At 41.9% G+C, this 19716-nt stretch overlaps 1 protein-coding gene across 12 annotated transcripts in view; it reads left to right on the top strand.

Annotated features, from left to right (window-relative positions):
* VPS13D (vacuolar protein sorting 13 homolog D) overlaps positions 1 to 19716 on the top strand; it is a 283384-nt gene that overhangs the window by 67472 nt on the left and 196196 nt on the right. For all 12 annotated transcript variants that reach the window (XM_063785968.1, XM_001145053.7, XM_009448445.5 and 9 more), the window contains 6 exons: positions 1303 to 1485; positions 6615 to 6837; positions 10526 to 10736; positions 13587 to 13758; positions 13946 to 14058; positions 16247 to 16459. In XM_063785968.1, coding sequence (XP_063642038.1) covers positions 1303 to 1485; positions 6615 to 6837; positions 10526 to 10736; positions 13587 to 13758; positions 13946 to 14058; positions 16247 to 16459 — 1115 coding nt within the window. The remainder of the gene's footprint in view (positions 1 to 1302; positions 1486 to 6614; positions 6838 to 10525; positions 10737 to 13586; positions 13759 to 13945; positions 14059 to 16246; positions 16460 to 19716) is intronic.

Below are 19716 nucleotides of genomic sequence, written 5' to 3'. Positions count from 1 at the left end.
TTGTTAACTCTTAGCCCTGGTTGTCTGGCTCATGATTCAGTGTTTTTTCCATTAACATATAACTGAACGCGTGTTCAAGATGTAAGTGCTAGTCAGGATGCCTGTATATTTATAAATACATAGCTGTGTGTACAGGAAAAAAAGACTGAAAAGATATGGTGTTGATGTGGTAATAATAATAGCTGTTACATTTTCACCTCAGTTTTTGGGTGTATTGTCTCATTTAATCCCTACACCTCTTTGAGGTAGGGTTTATGGCTTATTATTATTCCCATTTTATAGATAAGGAAACGGAGGCACAGAGACTTTAACGACTTAACCAAGATAACCAAGCTACTAAGTGGCCAGGGGTTTATTAGTTTTATCTTTTAAAATAACCAACTTATTCAGGCCTGTATTATGGCCGAGGCATACTCTCAGCCAATAGACCACCTGTTCTTATAAAGAGGATATGTTCTGGGCTGGGCACGCTCACACCTGTAATCCCAGCACTTTGGGAGGCCAAGACGGGTGGATCACATGAGGCCGGGAGTTTGAGACCAGCCTGGGCAACATGGTGAAACCCCATCTCTCCTAAAAATACAAAAAATAGCTGGGCGTTGTGGCACGTGCCTGTAATCCCAGCTACTCGGGAGGCTGAGGCATGAGAATCTCACTTGAGCCCGGGAGGTGGAGTTTGTAGTGAGCTGAAATTGTGCCACTGTACTCCAGCCTGGGCAACACAGCAAGACTCTGTCTCAAAAAAAAAAAAAAAAAAGTATGTTCTGTGGTTTTTGGGTGCAGTCATATTCTATAAATGTTTAATTGATTTTTCTCTGATTGTCGGTTTCCTATATCATTGACTTACGCTTTTTATTTTCTTCCTTCTACTTCAGATTTAATTTACTTTTCTTTTTCCAGCTTCTTAAGGTGGAAGCTTTCAATTACTGATTTTTAAGTCTTTATTGCTTTCTAAAGTCATGGTGTAAATTTCTCTCTAAGCATAGTTTTAAGTGTATCCCACAAATTTTAATGTATTATGTCTTCCTTATCATTTTAGTGAAAACATTTTTCTGTTTCCCTTGTGATTTCTTCTGACCTAGGGGTTATTTAGAAGTGTGTAGTTTACTTTCCAAATATTTGGGGATTTTCCATTATCTTCTTGTTACTGACTTCCAGTTTAACTCCATGGTGGTCATAGAATATGCTCTGTATGATTTTAATTGTTTTATAAACTCACGAAACTTTTGGGAACCTGAGGTTATTTGGTGGTAAAATTAGGGAATTAATTATCCTCTGAGTCAGTTTTCCCTCCTCTTTCAGGTGAGAGATCAAGCCCAGCGCTGTTCACGGGTTCTCCTGGATATTGAGGCTGGTGCTCCCGTTCTCTTGATCCCAGAAAGTTCCAGATCAAATAATCTGATTGTAGCAAATTTGGGGAAGTTGAAAGTCAAAAATAAGTTTCTGTTTGCTGGTTTTCCTGGCACCTTTTCCCTACAAGATAAGGTGAGCAATCAGTATCCATTTCCTTTTCCGTTCAGCTAGTATTTGATCACTAATTGAAAAATTTGTATGCTGCTGTAAGATGATCCATAATTGCTATTACTTTTGTAGGGTATGTGGCTTGAAGAATTTTTTTTGACGTTTTATTGATATTTCAATTAACCTTATGAATTGAGGTAGTGTAAATTATAACTCTTAGGAAATGTAGGTAGTAGAATTTTTTTTGACATTTTATTGATATTTCAATTAACCTTATGAATTGAGGTAGTGTAAATTATAACTCTTAGGAAATGTAGGTAGTAACTTGTTTTAGCAAACAAACCAATGGAATCAACCTTCCATCTTTTTATAATGCTTTCTTTATATAAAAGCATTCCTTCTATAATATAAACGTTTTAGACTCTGTGGCTTTTTTTCAGAGGACGTGATTGGCCCATGGTTTACTTGAAGCCATTTAAAAATGTCTTAATAATAACATCTATACAGTATATTGCTTTACAGTTTTAAATTACTGTGGCACCTTTTTTTTTTTCAACTTTTGTTTTAGATACAGGGGGTACATGTGCAGGTTTCTTAGATGGGTATATTGCACCCAGATAGCATAGTACCCAATAGGTAGTTTCCGACCCATTCCCGCCAACCCCCTGACTCCGCTCTAGTAGTTGATGTTAAACAAGTAAACGTGTTTCCCTGAGTTTTGTGAGCTCTCTTAGCAAATTATAGAACCTTAGGAGGGTATCTGTTGTTCTCATATTTATGACCATCCATGAATACTCAATGTTTAGCTCCCACTTACAAGTGAGAATATGTGGCATTTGCTTTGCTTTTTTTTTTTTTTTGAAACAGAGTCTCACTCTGTTGCCAAGGCTGGAGTGCAGTGGCACTGTGTCGGCTCACTGTGACCTCCGTCTCCTGGGTTTAAGCAATTCTTCCGCCTCAGCCTCCCGATTAGCTGAGATTACAGGTACCAACCACCACACCCAGCGAGTTTTTATGTTTTTAGTAGAGACGAGGTTTCACCATGTTGGCCAGGTTGGTCTTGAACTCCTGACCTCAGGTTATCCACCCGCCTTGGCCTCCCAAAGTGCTGAGATTACAGGCATGAGCCACCATGCCCGGCCACATTTGCTTTTCTGTTCCTGCATTAATTCGCTTAGGATTATGGCTTCCAGCTCCATCCATGTTGCTGCAAAGGACATGATTTCATTCTTTTTTATGGCTGTGACTTATCCATTTCTCATAACAGTGTTTGGAGGTAATTAGGATGAGGACTGTTGTTATTCGTGTTTTACATTGGGGAAACTAGGATTCTTTGAGAATAAACAGTAAAAATGGAAACACCTAGTAATTCACAGACCCTTAAAGCTGAGAGGACCTTTTAGATGGTCCGATTAGTCCCCCTTCATCCATTTTTGCATTTGAGGAGACTGAGTGACATTTCTGGAACCAGAGATGAGGCCTTGTCATTCTTGGTGTGTGTTTTCATCATTCCTTGCTGGTTTCCACAGCAGCTCTTCAGTCTATTTGCTTATTCCTTGCAAACTCGTTTTAGTGTGTCAGAAAAGCACTTACTGAAATTCCCAGCTACTTATGCCTATTTTTAGTATAATAGCTAATAACGTAGGGAGAGAGATGGCCTTTGAGATGTATGTAAGATTTGATTGTAAGATTTAAAAACTGCCGAAAATAGCAATACATAGCTGCCATTTGCTGAATGCTTATTATACATCAGCCAGTGCTGTGCTCTTTACATATAAAAGGAAACAGCTCCCAATGCTTCTGACACCAGATGTGTTGGGTTTTCCCCCATACTAACCATTTTCCGACTGTGCAGATACCAACTTGGCTATAATTTAATTATGACATTAACCACTTGGAGTTAGCATGAGACCCCACAGGTCCCTAAAGACTGCTCCCCACTCAGACACCAGTCACAAGTCCAGGTCTCCTGTATGTCTGACAGACTAGCTATAAGCTTGGGGTTCCCACAATGCCTCCTGAGGTTCAGTAATTTGCTATAGTGGCTCATAGAACTCAGGGGAACACATTTACTGGTTTAGCATAAAGGCTGTAATAAAGGATACAGCCAGATGAAGAGGTGCATAGGGCAAGACCCCGCAGCGTCCCGAACACAGGAGCTTTTGTGCCATGGAATTGGGGTGCTCCATCTCCTGGACTGCGGATGTCTTCACCAACCTGAAATCTCTCTGGACCCCATTGTTTAGGCTTTTAATGGAGTCCCCATTACATGGGCGTAATTAATTAAATCATTGGCCATTTGTGATTAGACTCAATCTCTAGCCCCGCTGCTCTCCCTGGAGGCCTGGGCAGTGAAACTGAAAGTTCCAACCCTCTAATCACACGGTTGCCTGTACTTCCAGCAACCCCCATTCTAAAGCTATTTAAGGGTTTTTAGCCATCAGTTATCTCGTTAACATACACAAGGACATTTTATCACTCTGGAGATTCCAAGGGTCTTGGAAACTCTTGTGTCAGGGACTAAGACCAAATACAGTTATGGTCCCTTAGCTACAGGGAGATACTTGGAAGAATGATGCATCCTTAGGTGATTTCCTTGCTCTGTGATCATCATAGAGTGTCCTTACACAAACCGAAATGGCTTAGCCTACTGCACACCTAGGCTCTGTGCTACAGCCTGTTGCTCCTAGAATACAAGCCTGTATAGCACAGTACTGTGTTGAATACTGTAGGCAGTTGTAACACCATGGTTAAGTATTTGTGTATCTGAACATATCTAAATATAGAAAAGATACAATAAAAATACTGCATTATAATCTTACGGGACCATCATAGTATATGTGGTCTGTGGTTGACTGAAATGGCTTTATGCGGTGCATAACTGTATTTGTTTGTGGTAAATCTTTACTTTGAGGCCATACTAAAATTTTTAGGAGGAAATCAGTTCTAGCCAGATTGTGTGACCAAGTTCACCAGGACCATTTTTGTTTCTCTATCCTTCCTAAAAAGGTAATGGACAGAATTTCCTTATCAGATATATCTATATATGGATTTACCAGCAGACCCTGAAGTTAGCCTTGGCAGAAGAATTGCCAAAATACTTAAGAAATTTTTGCAAAAGTGTTCCTATTTTTTAAGCCAAATAATAGCACAGAGTTTGTGGCGTTTTAATGAAAAAAATTTCCCTGTATTTGTTTTTGAGGATTTGATTTTAAGTGGCAGTGCATACAAGGAGCGCTTTTTCTTCAAGGTATAATGTGCTTTTTTTGCAACCTGACTATTCTGAAAAACCTTATGGGATTCAGCAGTCAATCCACATTCGCATGCTTTAAAAAGAAAATTAAAACCAACCCTTTAAAATATCTCATTACTTGAGAAAGCCTGCTTATTAACTTTTTTTTTTAAGTGTTTGAATTACTTTCATACTATGTAAAGACGTTGTTTTTAAGGCCCATTGAAAAGAATTCCTTCTTTCTTTTTTTTTTAGCCCTCACTAGTACGTTCTTGGTGATCTTATTTTATATCCTTAAATCTTAGAAAAACTATCTTACTGGGTACCAGTGATTGTTCTGTAGAATTCCATAAGGGCTGTTTGGAGTGTGTCGCTTGTTCAAGTATTTGTAAGCAGATAAACACATCTGTGAAGTTCACCTCCCCATGCATACAGTTAAATATAATTGATTACAGTCTATATGAAATGAATAATTACCTTCTTCACCAGCCATCATTTTGTATTTGCATTTGCCTTTGAATACATTTGCATGTGTGAGGTTTGTCTAATATGCATTCCAGTGGTTAAAGAACAGGAAATAATCCTGAAATCAAAGCTTGGAGACGGGTTATTTGCCCTTGAGTTCCAGGACTCCTGTGTGTTTGGAATTGTTTTACATAAATCCATGTCTTAATGAGTACAAGATTGAGTTTTTTTGCATATGCTTTTATTTCACTTTTCTCAACCATAGCTTATGCTTAAGCCACAATTTCTAAGTCAAAGTCTTTGAAAAGCTTTGGGTTAATCTTCTCAAGCCACTGATTTATTTAAACCAACTACAGAGAGGATGTAGAGATGAATCAAATGAAAGGGCAACAAACACTTTACAGAGTTTAAATAAACTAAGTGAGAGGGAAAGGTTTTAATGTTGAAATACTTAAATAATGACATTTACCTAGTAATCTGCCTTGCAAAAAAAAAAAAAAAAATTGCAGAAAGCAAGAGCTAGTTTCTTTTACTTGTAATTACTACTTGAGAGAACTGTGAAAGGGAGCAGTGTTTTTGTATTCTTTTCCAAAGCTGAGAGGAGTCAACATAAAGGCAGCCCTAGGGGGAGAGACATCCTTCCTCTCCTCCCAGATGCGGTTGAGAATGGCAAGATGGGAACCATGATGCTACGGGAGCTGTGCAGACATGTAGCTCTGAGGCCTCCATGAAGAAGCCCTGGGAAGCTTAAAAGTCAATTATTGAATTATTCTGGTGAAATAGATTTTCCTCTGTTAGCAGTTAACCAAATGAAGGTACTAAGTGTGTAAGAAAAGAGTAGTATTTTCAATAGAACTACTGAATCATTTTATTCTCTGTTAGCCCTTCTTAATTTGTATGTCCTTGAGCAGAAACATCATAGGAATGGCTGGCCTCTTTTGTTTTCCATTTTGTTTTCATTTCTACAGTTACTTAGATGGGAAATGTAAACCCATGAGGGGAGACATCTAGAAAGTACAAACACATTGGAGCCATGTTGCCATTAGATGTCTTTTCTTAAAACAATATGCCCCTCCCCAAAAGCAAAGCAACAAACTGTCATATAGCTGAGAGACTTGCTTTTGCTGCATTTGACCTTGATTAAACCACTTGAAGCAATTGGCATCTTCACATTTGCTCTTGAGCCAAAAGATGGTATCTTCCTGCAGAAGTTTTCAGCAAGTATTGAACTATATGTAACATCTCTGCTGATAATTTTTTGTGGCAGTAAATGTCGTGATCCTGGTAGCCTCTTGTTTATGGGATCTGGGAGGCTGAGGGAAGTATAAGTATTATAGAGTCTTTGAAGACCCTAGGGACTGGGATAGGACTTTGGAGATATTAAAGATAGAGTTCCACCACCAGTGCTGCCCCCTTCCCATTTCCTGCATTCTAGTTTTATTTTGTTTCTTCCCAGGAATCTGTGCCTTCAGCTTCCCCAACGGGTATTCCTAAACACAGCCTGAGGAAAACGACAAGCACGGAGGAGCCCAGGGGAACCCATTCCCAGGGGCAGTTCACGATGCCTCTTGCTGGAATGAGCCTAGGAAGCCTGAAGAGTGAGTTTGTGCCCAGTACCTCCACCAAGCAGCAAGGGCCGCAACCCACACTGTCTGTTGGCCAAGAGTCCAGTAGTCCAGGTAAAAGAGGAGAAAAGCTACATAATACTGAAGGTGGGGAAATTCACAGGACTGTTGAGGAAACTGAGGGGGGCGGGCATTGTGTTCAAGCAAATGTTAACGAAGAGATAGCATTTCTTTAACGATGATGAGATTCTGATTTTGCTTTACAAGGTTTAAGAGTTTTGGGTGTAGATTTATCATTGGATGACTTCTAAAGTAGGGTTAAATTAGCACGATATAGTGTAATTAAAGAGATTTTTAGATAGCCTATTAGGACTTTTTTCTTATAGGTGAAAATAGTTGCCACCAGATAGTGATAGTATAAGTAGAAAGAGTCCTGCATTCTGCAAGCCACTACCCAGACACTGTCCTTGCAAACCACTAAGTCTAAAGAATATAAAAGAACACATTAAAAAATATTAGCGTAAATTAGGCAACAACAGAAATGCTGTAGCACAGAGTTTAAAAGACATGAACCATCTGGTTATTGGTGTTCTTCTCTCCAATATAAGAATTAGTCATTCCAAATGAGAACATTATTTTGGAGGCTTTTCTGGTTTTATGTATTTTTTTTCCCCTCGAGACAGGGTCTCTCACTGTCTCCCAGGCTAGAGTGCAGTGTTGTGATCATGGCTTACTGCAGCACTGACCTCCTGAGCTCACTCGATCCTCCCACCTCAGCCTCCTGAGTAGCTGGGACTACAGGCATGTGTCATCACACCCAGCTAATTTTTTTTGTGTGTGTGTGTGTTTTGTAGAGATGGGGTTTCACTATGTTGCTCAGGCTGGGTCTTAAACTCCCGAGCTCAAGTGATCCTCCTGCCTCGGCCTCCCGAAGTGCTGGGGTTACAGGCATGAGCCCCCGGGCCTGGCCTCTTTTCTGTTGTTAAATGTGTTCTGGATGAGTCATGTGCCCGATAAGTGGGAGCTGCTCTGAGCTGCTAGAGAGGGAGGCAGAATATGATGAGCTGCAAAGATCAGTCCAGTGTGATGAGACTTTGCAAGATGCAGGACACTAGCTGAGAGAGGCTGCTGAGTGTCTTGTTACATAGATCCGAGGAATTGTTAGCTCTCTCTGGTACCTTACAGTCCTAGAGGTGACAGGAAAGTGGTTTTATTATGTTGATCATTTAACAAGATAATTTTCATCACCATAGTAGTAGTTGTGAAACACTATGTGCCAAACATTGTGGTGCATTATTTACATTAATTATTTTGTTCACATTACACTCCTGCAGGGTTTTTATTTTTTTATTTTTATTTTTATTTTTATTTTTTTGAGATGGTGTCTCGCTCTGTCACCCAGGCTGGAGTGCAGTGATGCGATCTTGGCTCACTGCAAGCTCCACCTCCCGGGTTCACGTCATTCTCCTGCCTCAGCCTCCCGAGTAGCTGGGACTACAGGTGCCCGCCACCACACCCAGCTAATTTTTTGTATTTTTTAGTAGAGATGGGGTTTCACCGTGTTAGCCAGGATGGTCTTGATCTCCTGACCTCGTGATCCGCCCCGATTTCACAGATGAAGAGGCAAAGGCTTGCAGAGATTGGGTAACCTGACCTGCCCAAGGTTATGAGGTAGTAATGGAAGAGTTGGACTACGAATTTTGGCAGTCTGACTCCAGAACCGAATTGTAACTGAACATGATACTGCTTGCCAGTCTGTCTGCATGCACATATAGAACACAGAGGGGGCTGCACCTGAGGGCCACTCAGCATATGGTGCTTGCCGCCACTGATGTTATGACGTCTGTGATGATTAGGAACAAGGCCAGTCTTACATATGTATTGGTGGATGCCTTTAAGAAGTGATTTGGGATGTTTTATAGAAAGAATGTCTCTTTTTTAACAGTATATCTCCTACTGATTTGCTATATGTTTCTGAAATTTCACTATTAATGATACATTGTCTTGGATTAAGACAGTGGTTTTCACAGTTTCCATGTAATCCTAGGATTCCATAGCAGTACCCTAGAGCAGCAGTCCCCAACCTTTTTGGCATCAGGGACCAGTTTCATGGAAGACAATTTTTCCACAGACAGGGTTGGGGATGGTTTCAGGATGCAACTGTTCCACCGCAGATCGTCAGGCATTAGATTCTCATAAGGAGCACAAAATCTAGATCCTTCTCTTAGGCAATTCCCAATAGGGTTTGCACCCCTATGAAAATCTAATCCCACTGCTGATCTGACAGTAGGCAGAGCTCAGGTGGTAATGCTCGCTGACCTCCTACTGTGAGTACCCGTCTGTGGCCTGGGGGTTTGGGACCCCTGCCCTGGAGAATCTCGAAAGCCTGCTTCATTCACTTTCCTTACCCCCTTCTAGCAGATCAGCTCTACTTTTATCTATTCCATGTATTTATCAATGTAATTAACTAATAAAAAACTCATTTTTTCAGTGCCCACGTAATGCCAGGTGTTATGATATTTTATTCCCTAGTATATTAACATGCTGTTAGACATGGCTCCTCTTGCAGTGCTACTTATAGACTAATGAAAAAGACATTGAGCATTTAAATATTGATAGATTATAATAAATGTTATCATGGAAAAGACAGAAGAAGAGAGAAGACTGAATTTAGATGAGATGGGAGGGCCGTGCCACCTGTAAGGCTGTTGAGGTAGCAAAGAGCTTGGCATTTTGGGGGTAACAAAGGACAGTAAGCCTGAGGCCTAGTGAGCAGGAGAGAGAATGGCTTGAAATGAGCTTGGGAAAGAAGGCAGTGGGCTTGTGCAGGGCCTTGTAGGGATTTGGGGGAGTTTTACAGAAATAATTTTGTTTCTTTTTTGTTTTGAGATGGAGTCTTGTTCTACCCAGGCTGGAGTGCAGTGGCGTGATCTTGGCTCACTGCAACCTCTGCCTCCCGAGTTCAAGCCATTCTCCTGCCTCAGCCTCTTGAGTAGCTTGGATTTGGGTGCCCAACACCACCCCTGGCTAATTTTTATATTTTTAGTAGAGACTGGTTTCACCATGTTGGCCAGGCTGGTCTTGAACTCCTGACCTCAGGTGATCCACCTGCCTCAGCCTCCCAAAGTGCTGGGATTACAGGTGTGAGCCACCGCTCCCGGCTTACAGAAAGAATTTTGGATTAACCTTAGCCAGTAAGTGTATAAAATAAGTGAATGTTATGGACTGTTTAGTTTTTTAAGGATTACTCAGGTATTTGGTGGGGAGAGTGGTTTTGTCAGGGCTAGAATGGAATTATGTAGGTCTAATGGAGGAGAGTTCTTTTTGATCTAGGCAAGAATGAAGGTGGTTTGGATCTGGTCAGTGGAAATGGAAGTGGTTACATGTGGTAGTATTTGTTTGAAAAAAGAATTTTAGTGCTGGAAAAAGTTTGTAAACCTTTTGGTAGCATTGTGCGTGGGGAGGGATTGCCTATGGAGTCAGATTTAGTCATCAACCCCCCAGCCTCAGTTGTTGTCACAGCATGGGCATGAGACACTGTAGAACTGTGACGTGGTCTGTGCTTGGAGTGGAGGCGGGTGGGCAGGGTGTGTCGAGCACATGGAGCTTTGCATAAGGAGGTCTGGCTGCCATAGTGGAGACTCCTGGACAGCCAGTTTTCTGAGTAGTGGACAGTGTGGGGAAGCAGGCAGCTGTAAACATTTTCAAAGACAGAATGAGCTTTGCATTTTTTATTTGTTTAGTGCAACCCCTTTTTGGGTCCCCCTTTCTTCATTACCTCTCTTTCCTTGGGTCCTTGTAGAAGACCATGTCTGCCTGCTGGATTGCATTGTCGTGGATCTCCAGGACATGGACATCTTTGCTGCAGAGAGACATCCGAGAGAATACTCCAAGGCACCAGAGGACAGTAGTGGAGATCTGATCTTCCCTTCCTATTTTGTGCGACAGACAGGAGGAAGCCTCTTAACCGAGCCTTGTAGGCTGAAATTGCAGGTGGAAAGGAATTTGGACAAGTGAGTGTTTTTTGTTTTTTGTTTTTTTTGAGATGGAGTCTCGCTCTGTTCACCAGGCAGGGTGGAGTGCAGTGGCACAATCTTGGCTCACTGCAACCTCCACCTCTGAGGTTCAAGTGATTCACCTCAGCCTCAGCCTCCGAAGTAGCTGGGATTACAGGCACATGCCACCATGCCCGGCTAATTTTTGTATTTTTAGTAGAGATGGGGTTTTACCATGTTGTGGTCTTGAACTCCTGACCTCAGGTGTTCTGCCTGCCTCAGCCTCCCAAAGTGCTGGGATTACAGGCGTGAGCCACCATGCCCAGCCAATGTTTTATATCTGAATAACTATGATAAGTAGAATCTTAACGTGGAAATCAGTGCTATTAAGATAAGTTTGGAAGAACTAGTTATTCACTTATTTCTTGGTCTATTTAACAAATGTTTATTGAGTCCCTACTATGTGCTGAACATGAGGGCTACTGTGATGAAAGAGAAAACTAATTCCTTTGAAGGAACTTATGTTTTGTTGAGGGATACAGGTAGTTAAGCACATGATTCTCATTTAATGTTTGATTTGATCTTTTTTTTCTTTTTTTCTTTTTTTTTTGAGATGGATTCTCACTCTGTCACCAGGCTGGAGTATAGTGGCGAGATCTCAGCTCACTGAAACCTCCACCTCCCGGGTTCAAGCGATTCTCCTTCCTCAGCCTCCCAAGTAGCTGAGATTACAGGCGCATGCCACCACACCCAGCTAATTTTTGTGTTTTTAGTAGAGATGGGGTTTCACCATGTTGGCCAGGATGGTCTCGATCTCTTGACCTCGTGATCCACCTGCCTTGGCATGCCCGCCTTGGCATATGGACATGGTGGCTCATGCCTGTAATCCCAGCACTTTGGGAGGTCGAGGCGGCAGATCACAAGTTCAGGAGTTCAAGACCAGCCTGGCCAACATGGTGAAACCCCGTCTCTACTAAAAAAAAAAAATACAAAAATTAGCCAGGCGTGGTGGTGTGTGCCTGTAATCTCAGCTACTCGGGAGGCTGAGGCAGGAGAATTGCTTGAACCAGGGAGGTGGAGGTTGCAGTGAGCCTAGATTGAGCCGCTGCACTTCAGCCTGGGTGATAGAGCAAGACTCAGTCTCAAAAAAAAAAAAAAAAGAAAGAAAAACAGGTTTATTATTTGTATAGAGCATGATTTGAATCTCTTTTTGGCCACTCCCTTCACAGTTCTTGGTTTGGGCAAGTCATTTAATGTCACTTTTTTAGTTTCTTTCTGGATTAATGATACAACTTAGCTGTTCTCACTGGGATGTTTGTATTTTAGTCTTACGTGTTATTCAAGTGCTCCCTGGCTGGTGTTCAGTTATGGTTGGCATGGGCTATATTTGGTTTTACTGGCTAAGCAGTCTTAAGAGGAGCTTCGTTATTTAGAAATTGAACACTTTGTTTTCTTTTCAAGCAATGCTTTCCAAAAAAAAAAAAAAAAAAAAAAAAGCTTTTCCTATTCAGCTTATCTAAACTTTCCCCACTCCCATCAGTGTTTCTGTGCAGATAATTGTATTCTGTTAGGCCTGATAGAAGGTGATGCTGAATGCAAGGTGTCCTGTCAGTCTCACACTGCACACACAGCAACCCGAGATGGCACTTGGTCAGCCGTCTCTGTTTTTCTTTGTTATTGCATCGTTGTCTTTTAAAACTCTGTTGTATGTCGGCTTTTCTCTGCAGACAAAATAACTTTTTTTATATACCTCTGCCATTTCAAACACTAGCCCTCTCTATACTTAGAGCATAGTGTCTGTAGGATTCACAATGCCCAGTTCACCCATGGGAGGTTAGAGAAAGCTTTTTAGTATTGAGATGGGGTACAGATGTGTGCCCCTCCCCCTCTTCAACTTTACTTCTGTCCATCCCAGCTGAGATGACGAATCTGTTCAGAGTTTATCCTCATGTCCCATCTGGGCTCAGTATGAAACACTGGTGTTTGCCTTTAGTTACCACTAAATCCAAAGAGTTAAATAAAGATCTTGGCATCTTTTCTTTATTGCTTTCCCAACTGTAATATTTAAGCTCTTTGTGAGTCTCATGAGGTTTTCCTTATTAATAGATTAGTTACCTCATACTAGGTTTAAGGATTTCCCTCCCTCCATTTCTTGCTCCTTCCTTCCTTCCTTCCTTCCTTCCTTCCTTCCTTCCTTCCTTCCTTCCTTCCTTCCTTCCCTCCCTCCCTCCCTCCCTCCCTCCCTCCCTCCCTCCCTCCTTCCCTCCTTCCCTCCTTCCCTCCTTCCCTCCTTCCCTCCTTCCCTCCTTCCCTCCTTCCCTCCCTGTCTCCCTCTCTCCCTCTCTCCCTCCCTCAGGGTCTCACTCTGTCACACAGGCTGGAATACAGTGGCACGATCACAGCTTACTGCACCCTTGACTTCCTGGGCTCAAGTGAACTCCCACCTCAGCCTCCTGAGTAGCTGGGACCACAGGTGCACACCACCATGCCCAGTTAATTTTTGCATTTTTTGTAGAGATGGGGTTTCACTATGTTGTCCAGGCTGGCCTCGAACTCCTGGGCTCAAGTGATCCTCCCACCTCAGCCTCCCAAAGTGCTGGGATTATAGGTGTGAGCCACCACACCTGGCCTGGTTTGAGGATTTTCTAAATGTAAATTTTGGGAGAAAAGGGGCTTTTTATAGTTGAAGCATGACAGTCATATTAACTTGCTTCACTTGGAGCTACATGAAATTTTTGTCATTGGAAGTAGGAATTACCTACTTGATAATGTAGGTGAGTACATTTTAGCCCCGTTATTTGGGCGTGAGCTGTGTCAGTGTTAAGTTAGTGACTTGTTTGTGTAAGTGATCTTTTTTCTTTTTCATAGAGAAATAAGTCATACTGTGCCAGACATATCTATCCATGGCAATCTCTCCTCAGTCCACTGCTCTCTGGATCTGTATAAATACAAGCTGATCCGCGGCTTATTAGAGAACAACCTGGGAGAACCCATAGAGGAATTTATGCGGCCTTATGATTTACAAGATCCAAGAATTCATGTGAGTGAGACCTTATGTTCTTCTGTCACTCTCATAGTCTCAGCTGACGGTCACCCTGTGTATCTATTCCTCAAACTCACCTGGAGAAAGAAGGTGGAGCAACAAGCAAATTAGATTTCTTGGCGTATGAGCCTATTTTTAGGATGGCATCATCAGCTGTGGATTGACGAGCATTTTCCTTTTGTAGACTGTCCTGAGTGGAGAAGTGTACACCTGTATGTGCTTCCTCATTGATATGGTGAATGTAAGCCTGGAGCTTAAAGATCCAAAAAGAAAAGAAGGTGCTGGGTCCCTAGCCAGGTATGCCTTTGATTATATTATTATACTGTTAGTAACAGTATCCAAATAATACACATGTTTTGCATTGACACAGAGCAGAGGTTGCAGAGTGGTGGCCCACAGATGGAATGTTGTCTGCAGAGTGTCTTTTGGTTGATCTACACAGTGCTTTTGAAAAGTTGAGATTCATGCTCTATCAGTCAACATAGGTTAGGTTATGCTGTAGTAACAGACAACCCCAAAGTATCAGTGACTTAAAACAGTGAAGATCTTTTTCCCCTCATACTCTGTGACCGTTGTGGGTCTGGGCTGCTCTGCTCGTTGTAGTCGCTTAGGGTGACAGAGCAGCTAGTGTTTTGATGTGCCAGAGAGAAAAATGAGCTCTGAATGGTCTTGAATGGCAACTAAATGCTCTGGCAGACTTTGTGGAACTAAAATATGGTCCCACACAGGGTGATGGAGTCAGAAAGTCCTGTCTTGCTGTATGTCTGAGTAGTTACGGGGTGGGAGATGCAGAACCACTTGATGTACAGCATTGATGCCTTGCTGGCCAACATTTTCAAAGTTAGGGGCTAGGCGCAGTGGCTCAGGCCTGTAATCCCAGCACTTTAGGAAGCCAAGGCAGGAGGATTGCGTGAGGCCAGGAATTCCAGACTGGCCTGGGCAACATAGTGAGAGACCCTGTCTCTACAAAAAATTAAAAAACTAGCTGCGCATGGTGGTGCATGCCTGTAGTCCCAGCTACTCAAGGCGTTAAGGTGAGAGAATCACTTGAACCAGGAGATTGAGGCTGCAGTGAGCCATGATCACACCACTGCACTCCAGCCTAGGTGACAGCTGAAACCTGGTCCCTCCCGCCCCAAAAAGTTGCAGGATTTTATATAAAAGGTTTGTATTTAGCTTCTTTTGAAAAACTGGAAGCTTTGGCAATACTAGGTCCATGTTCTCACTTGGAAGCATCTGGAAGCGGAGTAGCAATTGCTCCCTTGAAATGGGGCATATACTTACCTAGTCCTTCGCTTATTTCTGTCACTTCCTTAGTCAGTGTAGATGTATGAATTCGTGATTACTGGTGTGGAACTTTAAAAAGTGCATTTCACACTTAATAACCTTTTCATGTTGATCTCTTATCAGTCCTGTAAGCTGGGCGTACATCACTCTTTTCCAGATAGAGTTTCTGACTAGCTTAAGGTCGTATGACTGGGAAAGTGGTTTGGCATTTGAAAACAGGACTTCAAGGCCAGTGATTCCCTGCTGAAGCACTCTGTCTTCTAGTTAGTCTTTCTGTTGAAAGTCCGCCACGGTCTGTACCTAACTCAGCTGGTGAGAGCGTTGCATACGGAAACTGTGGTCCCACGTTGGTGGTCTTGTGAGCTAGCAATTTTATTCTTCCCTTTTTTTTTTTTTTTTTTTTTTTTTAAAGACAGAATCTCTCTCTGTTGCCCAGGCGGGACTGCAGTGGTGCCATCTCGGCTCACTGCAACCTCCACATCCCTGGCTCAAGTGATCCTCCCACCTCAGCCCCACCGAGTAGCTGGGACTACAGTCATGAGCCACGTCACCCAGCGATTTTCTGTGATGATTGGCTGTGCCCTTAGTTTTTCTCAATATGGAATAATTCTGTATGTATTGTCATAATGGTACCGAGTAATTATGAATTCCTCATTGCAGCTTTCTCTGTTATGAAAAAACGATGGTTCCAAATGCATTTCCTGTTGGTAGATTAGTTGAATTATTCTCCATGTGAAGAGTATTGTTTGTTCCCAGTACACTACAGCAGTTTCACATAAACAGTTGGACAGACCCTGGAGAGTGAAACATCCAGGCAAGCTAGAAGCTGACAGATGAAGGCCCAGAGGGACCCTTGACATCCTTTGGGGATATACAGCCTTCTTAGACTTCTGATGGGTCATGGGAATGATAACGGATTCAGAATATGTTAAACATGTGGTATTGTTACTTCTCATGCCGTTCCTATGAACTAGATCATCTCTTTGGAACTGGAAAAGTAACATCCAAGGCACAGTGACACTAACTCCATTTTGAAGAGTCTATTAACAGAATCAACAAGAAAACTCAGAATGAAAGTTATTCTCCTTATGGGACTTAGATATATTTTTGATTTTGCTCGTTATCTCGAACTTATATACTTTTGTAAAATGGAAGAGTTGTGTTTCACATCTTGCTTGCTTTCTTTTCTCTCTTTTAGATTTGACTTCAAGAAATGCAAGCTGCTCTATGAAAGTTTTTCCAACCAAACCAAGTCCATTAACTTGGTTTCCCATTCCATGATGGCTTTTGACACCCGTTATGCTGGGCAGAAGACCAGCCCTGGCATGACGAATGTGTTCAGCTGTATCTTTCAGCCCGCTAAGAACAGCAGCACCACCCAAGGGTCCATTCAGATTGAACTACATTTCAGGTAGCAGGTCCAGACCCTTCTCTGCCTTTCTTTATGGAGACATTCCCTTTTGGGTCAAGTCTTTGTTGGCTTTAGAACATCAAAAAACCAAGGAATCACTAGACAGATAAATAGATAATGGCTTAATCAGTGCAGTGTACTGTGTATTAATGCATTATTCCTGTAATCTTGCAGTTTCATTTATTGGCCAAAAGATGTCTCTGTTGCCTTTAAAGATAAAGTAGTTAAGAATTGAGCCTCAAAATCAATCTCCTTGTAAGCTGTAGACTGTTTTAATTTGTAAAGCGGCTTGGAGAAGGAAGAAATTATGCTGGTTTAAGGAAAAAAGTAAAAAGACTTTTGGTCTTTACAAATAATGGAAGGGGAGGTGGGTTTGACTTGAATTACCCATTCAAGTCTTCCTGACTCATTATCCATGTATACATAGTTTTCACCTTTTTGAATTAGGTTATATTTTTCTTTCTGGTGTTATGGGAGGCAGTGTTCTATATAGAAAGAACATATATTTTGGAATCAGACAGATCTGGGCTGAAAACCTTGCTCTCCTATTATCTAGCTATGTGTCCTTAGACAAGTTGTTTAGCCCCTTGAGCCTCAACTTCCTCTTATATAAAGTAGAAAATTACCTATACCCACCTCATGGGGTAGAGGTAATAATTAAAGTAATTCTGGCATATTGCTTGGCACAGTTGGCAGCTGTCATTGTTATTGCTGATATAACATGTTGTTTTATGATATACCATTTGCTGATGTTATGGCTGAACATAGACCTTAAAACTGAAAAATTAGGCCTGGTCTAAAGAAGTCTTTCAGTGAAAACCCAAAAAGGAGACCCTCCCTTCTGTTAGTGCTTCATGTCATCAGACATGTTGTAAGTATAAACCACTAAGTAAAAAGATTGTGAAAAGCTTTGTGTTTAAGCAAAAAACAGAACAAAAAGTCATCAGGATTATTCTTACATGTTTCTGTATGCCTGACATTTCAGTGTGCTGTTCAGAATTCCCCAGGGTTTAGGTTTTGTTTTGTTTTTTGAGAGAGGTCATGATTTCTCCATATGCCTTTAGGAAATCTAGCAGAGTAGACATTTACATTTTTTTATGAACTTTAAAAGTTCAGGAGTAGGAATCCTAATTGCCTCTTACTGGGCCCTGCCATGAGCCAGGCACTTTAGCTACGCTCAGTATAATCCTGACAAGTCTGCAGAGGGGATGACTTCTTCCTCATTTTGCAGTTTCCAAGTTAGAAACTTGCATAAGGGTTAGTTCACTCTTCTAAGGTCACACAGCTCGTAGGTCAAGAAATCAGAGCTCAAACCTGGGTGTGTGATGTTAAAGCCCATGATGTTTCTAACAGTCTTTGGACCTATCAGGTGTCTTGTCATTGGGCTGATTGTAGTCATGTGATAAGATGGTCCCATTTTGCAGTTCATTTGGTTGAAGATGTTTCCTTTGAACAAGAGGCTGGCATCTGTTTGTTCCATCTGGAGAAACATTTCTTTTTTTTTTTTTGAGACATAGTCTCACTCTGTCGCCTAGGCTGGAGTGCAGTGGCACGATCTCAGCTCACTGCAACCTCCACCTCCCGGGTTCAAGTGATTCTCCTGTCTCAGCCTCCTGAGTAGCTGGGACTACAGGCTCCTGCCACCATGCCTGGCTAATTTTTGTATTTTTAGTAGAAACGGGGTTTCACCATATTGGCCAGGCTGGTCTCAAACTCCTGACCTTGTGATCTGCCCGCCTCAGCCTCCCAAAGTGCTGGGATTACAGGTGTGAGCCACCGTGCCCGGCCGAGAAACATTTCTTTTTGAGTTTACTGTATTATTATTGATCTGGCTTCCTAGACTGTCAGGTAGTTGTCTCCTTCTTATCATATTTTTAATATACAGGGAGCCTGGAAATATTTGTGTATTATAGGTGTATAATTGGAGTCAAATAATAAAGCCTTACCTTGGCTCTTGCTAACAGAAATACTATTGTTAGCAAGAGGAGTGAAATGTTCTTTAGATGGGAATTTTTGAACGCCTTTCGTGTCTGAAGAAGAATTACTCTTCTGTTGGGATCTTGTGTGTCAAATATAAATCACTTCACAGTGTTTAAAGGCTTGAAATATTTTCCAGAAAAGGGATCCAACACACTGTGACTTTCCAGTTAAATACAGAACTCTGACAATCTGTGTTCAAAATGGAGTGGAAAAATTTTACTGAGGGCAACATTTTTTCTCCATTACACAAGAGTAGAGTGTTTCTGTGAAAAATGCTGTGTCTGTAAGAAGGAGCCATGCATCATGCTGCCCTTTTACTAGAGGCAGTGAGCCAGGTTTAGGGGAAATGAGGAGCAGAGAAACCAGCCTCAGAAATATTTCTAAGTTAGCTTTTCCCACATAGGAATACCTTTTAGGTCAGGGAACCAGGTACATGTAGTAGCTACAACCCCAGAGTCGCTTTTGGGCTTAGGGAACCAAGTTCAACCCAGAAAACCCCATTCAAGTGCTCCAGCCCCTGTTTCTCTTGTCCTACTCATCTGAGGCCTATCCATTAGTAGGCCGGTCCTGCTGATGTACTAATAGGGCCTGGATGAAGCCCCTGACTGCATCATGGTTTAAAGTCAGGCCTGAGAGTCCTCGCTGGGTTTTCACGTCAAATGTAGACTTCAGAGTAATGGCAACTTGTCCCCCCACCCCCACCCCAACTCTACCTCTAGGTTACTTAGGGGACTTTTATCCCTGGTAAATGTCATCTTACTTGTTCTCCTCGGGCCAAAAGATCTGCGCTGTCAGGTCAATTTCAATTAGAGAAACAATCTAGTACTAGTGTGTGTAAACTTGGTATTATTTATAAAGAAGTGATCCTAGACGTCAAAGAAGGAGTGCCTCATTGATCTTCTTGAAATAGCCCATAGGGAAAGAAAGTGACATTTATCAAATGCCTGCTTTGTGCCTGGTGCTTTATTTCTTATCATATTAATATTCTTCATTTTATAAGTAGGGAAACAGGCTGAGAGAAGGTAGGTGGCTTTCGTAAGATAACACAGCTCGTAAATGGCAGTATTTAAGTCTGCGTCTCTGACTTCAAAGCCTGTGCTCTTTATCATACCAGAATTTCTTGACCTTAGCACTATCGATGTTTTGGGTCAGATAATTCCTTATTATGGGGCTGTCCTGTACATTGTGGGATAGTTAACAGCATCCCTGGCCTCTACCTATACTAGATAGCAATAGCAACCCCCTCTAGTTGCAATTGCAATTGAAATGTGAATAAA

Source organism: Pan troglodytes, chromosome 1 (assembly GCF_028858775.2).
Source record: "Pan troglodytes isolate AG18354 chromosome 1, NHGRI_mPanTro3-v2.0_pri, whole genome shotgun sequence".
NCBI classification, from domain to species: Eukaryota; Metazoa; Chordata; class Mammalia; order Primates; family Hominidae; genus Pan; species Pan troglodytes.
The sequence above is the reverse complement of the archived record's forward strand: the minus strand, read 5'-3'. Positions and strand labels throughout refer to the sequence as shown.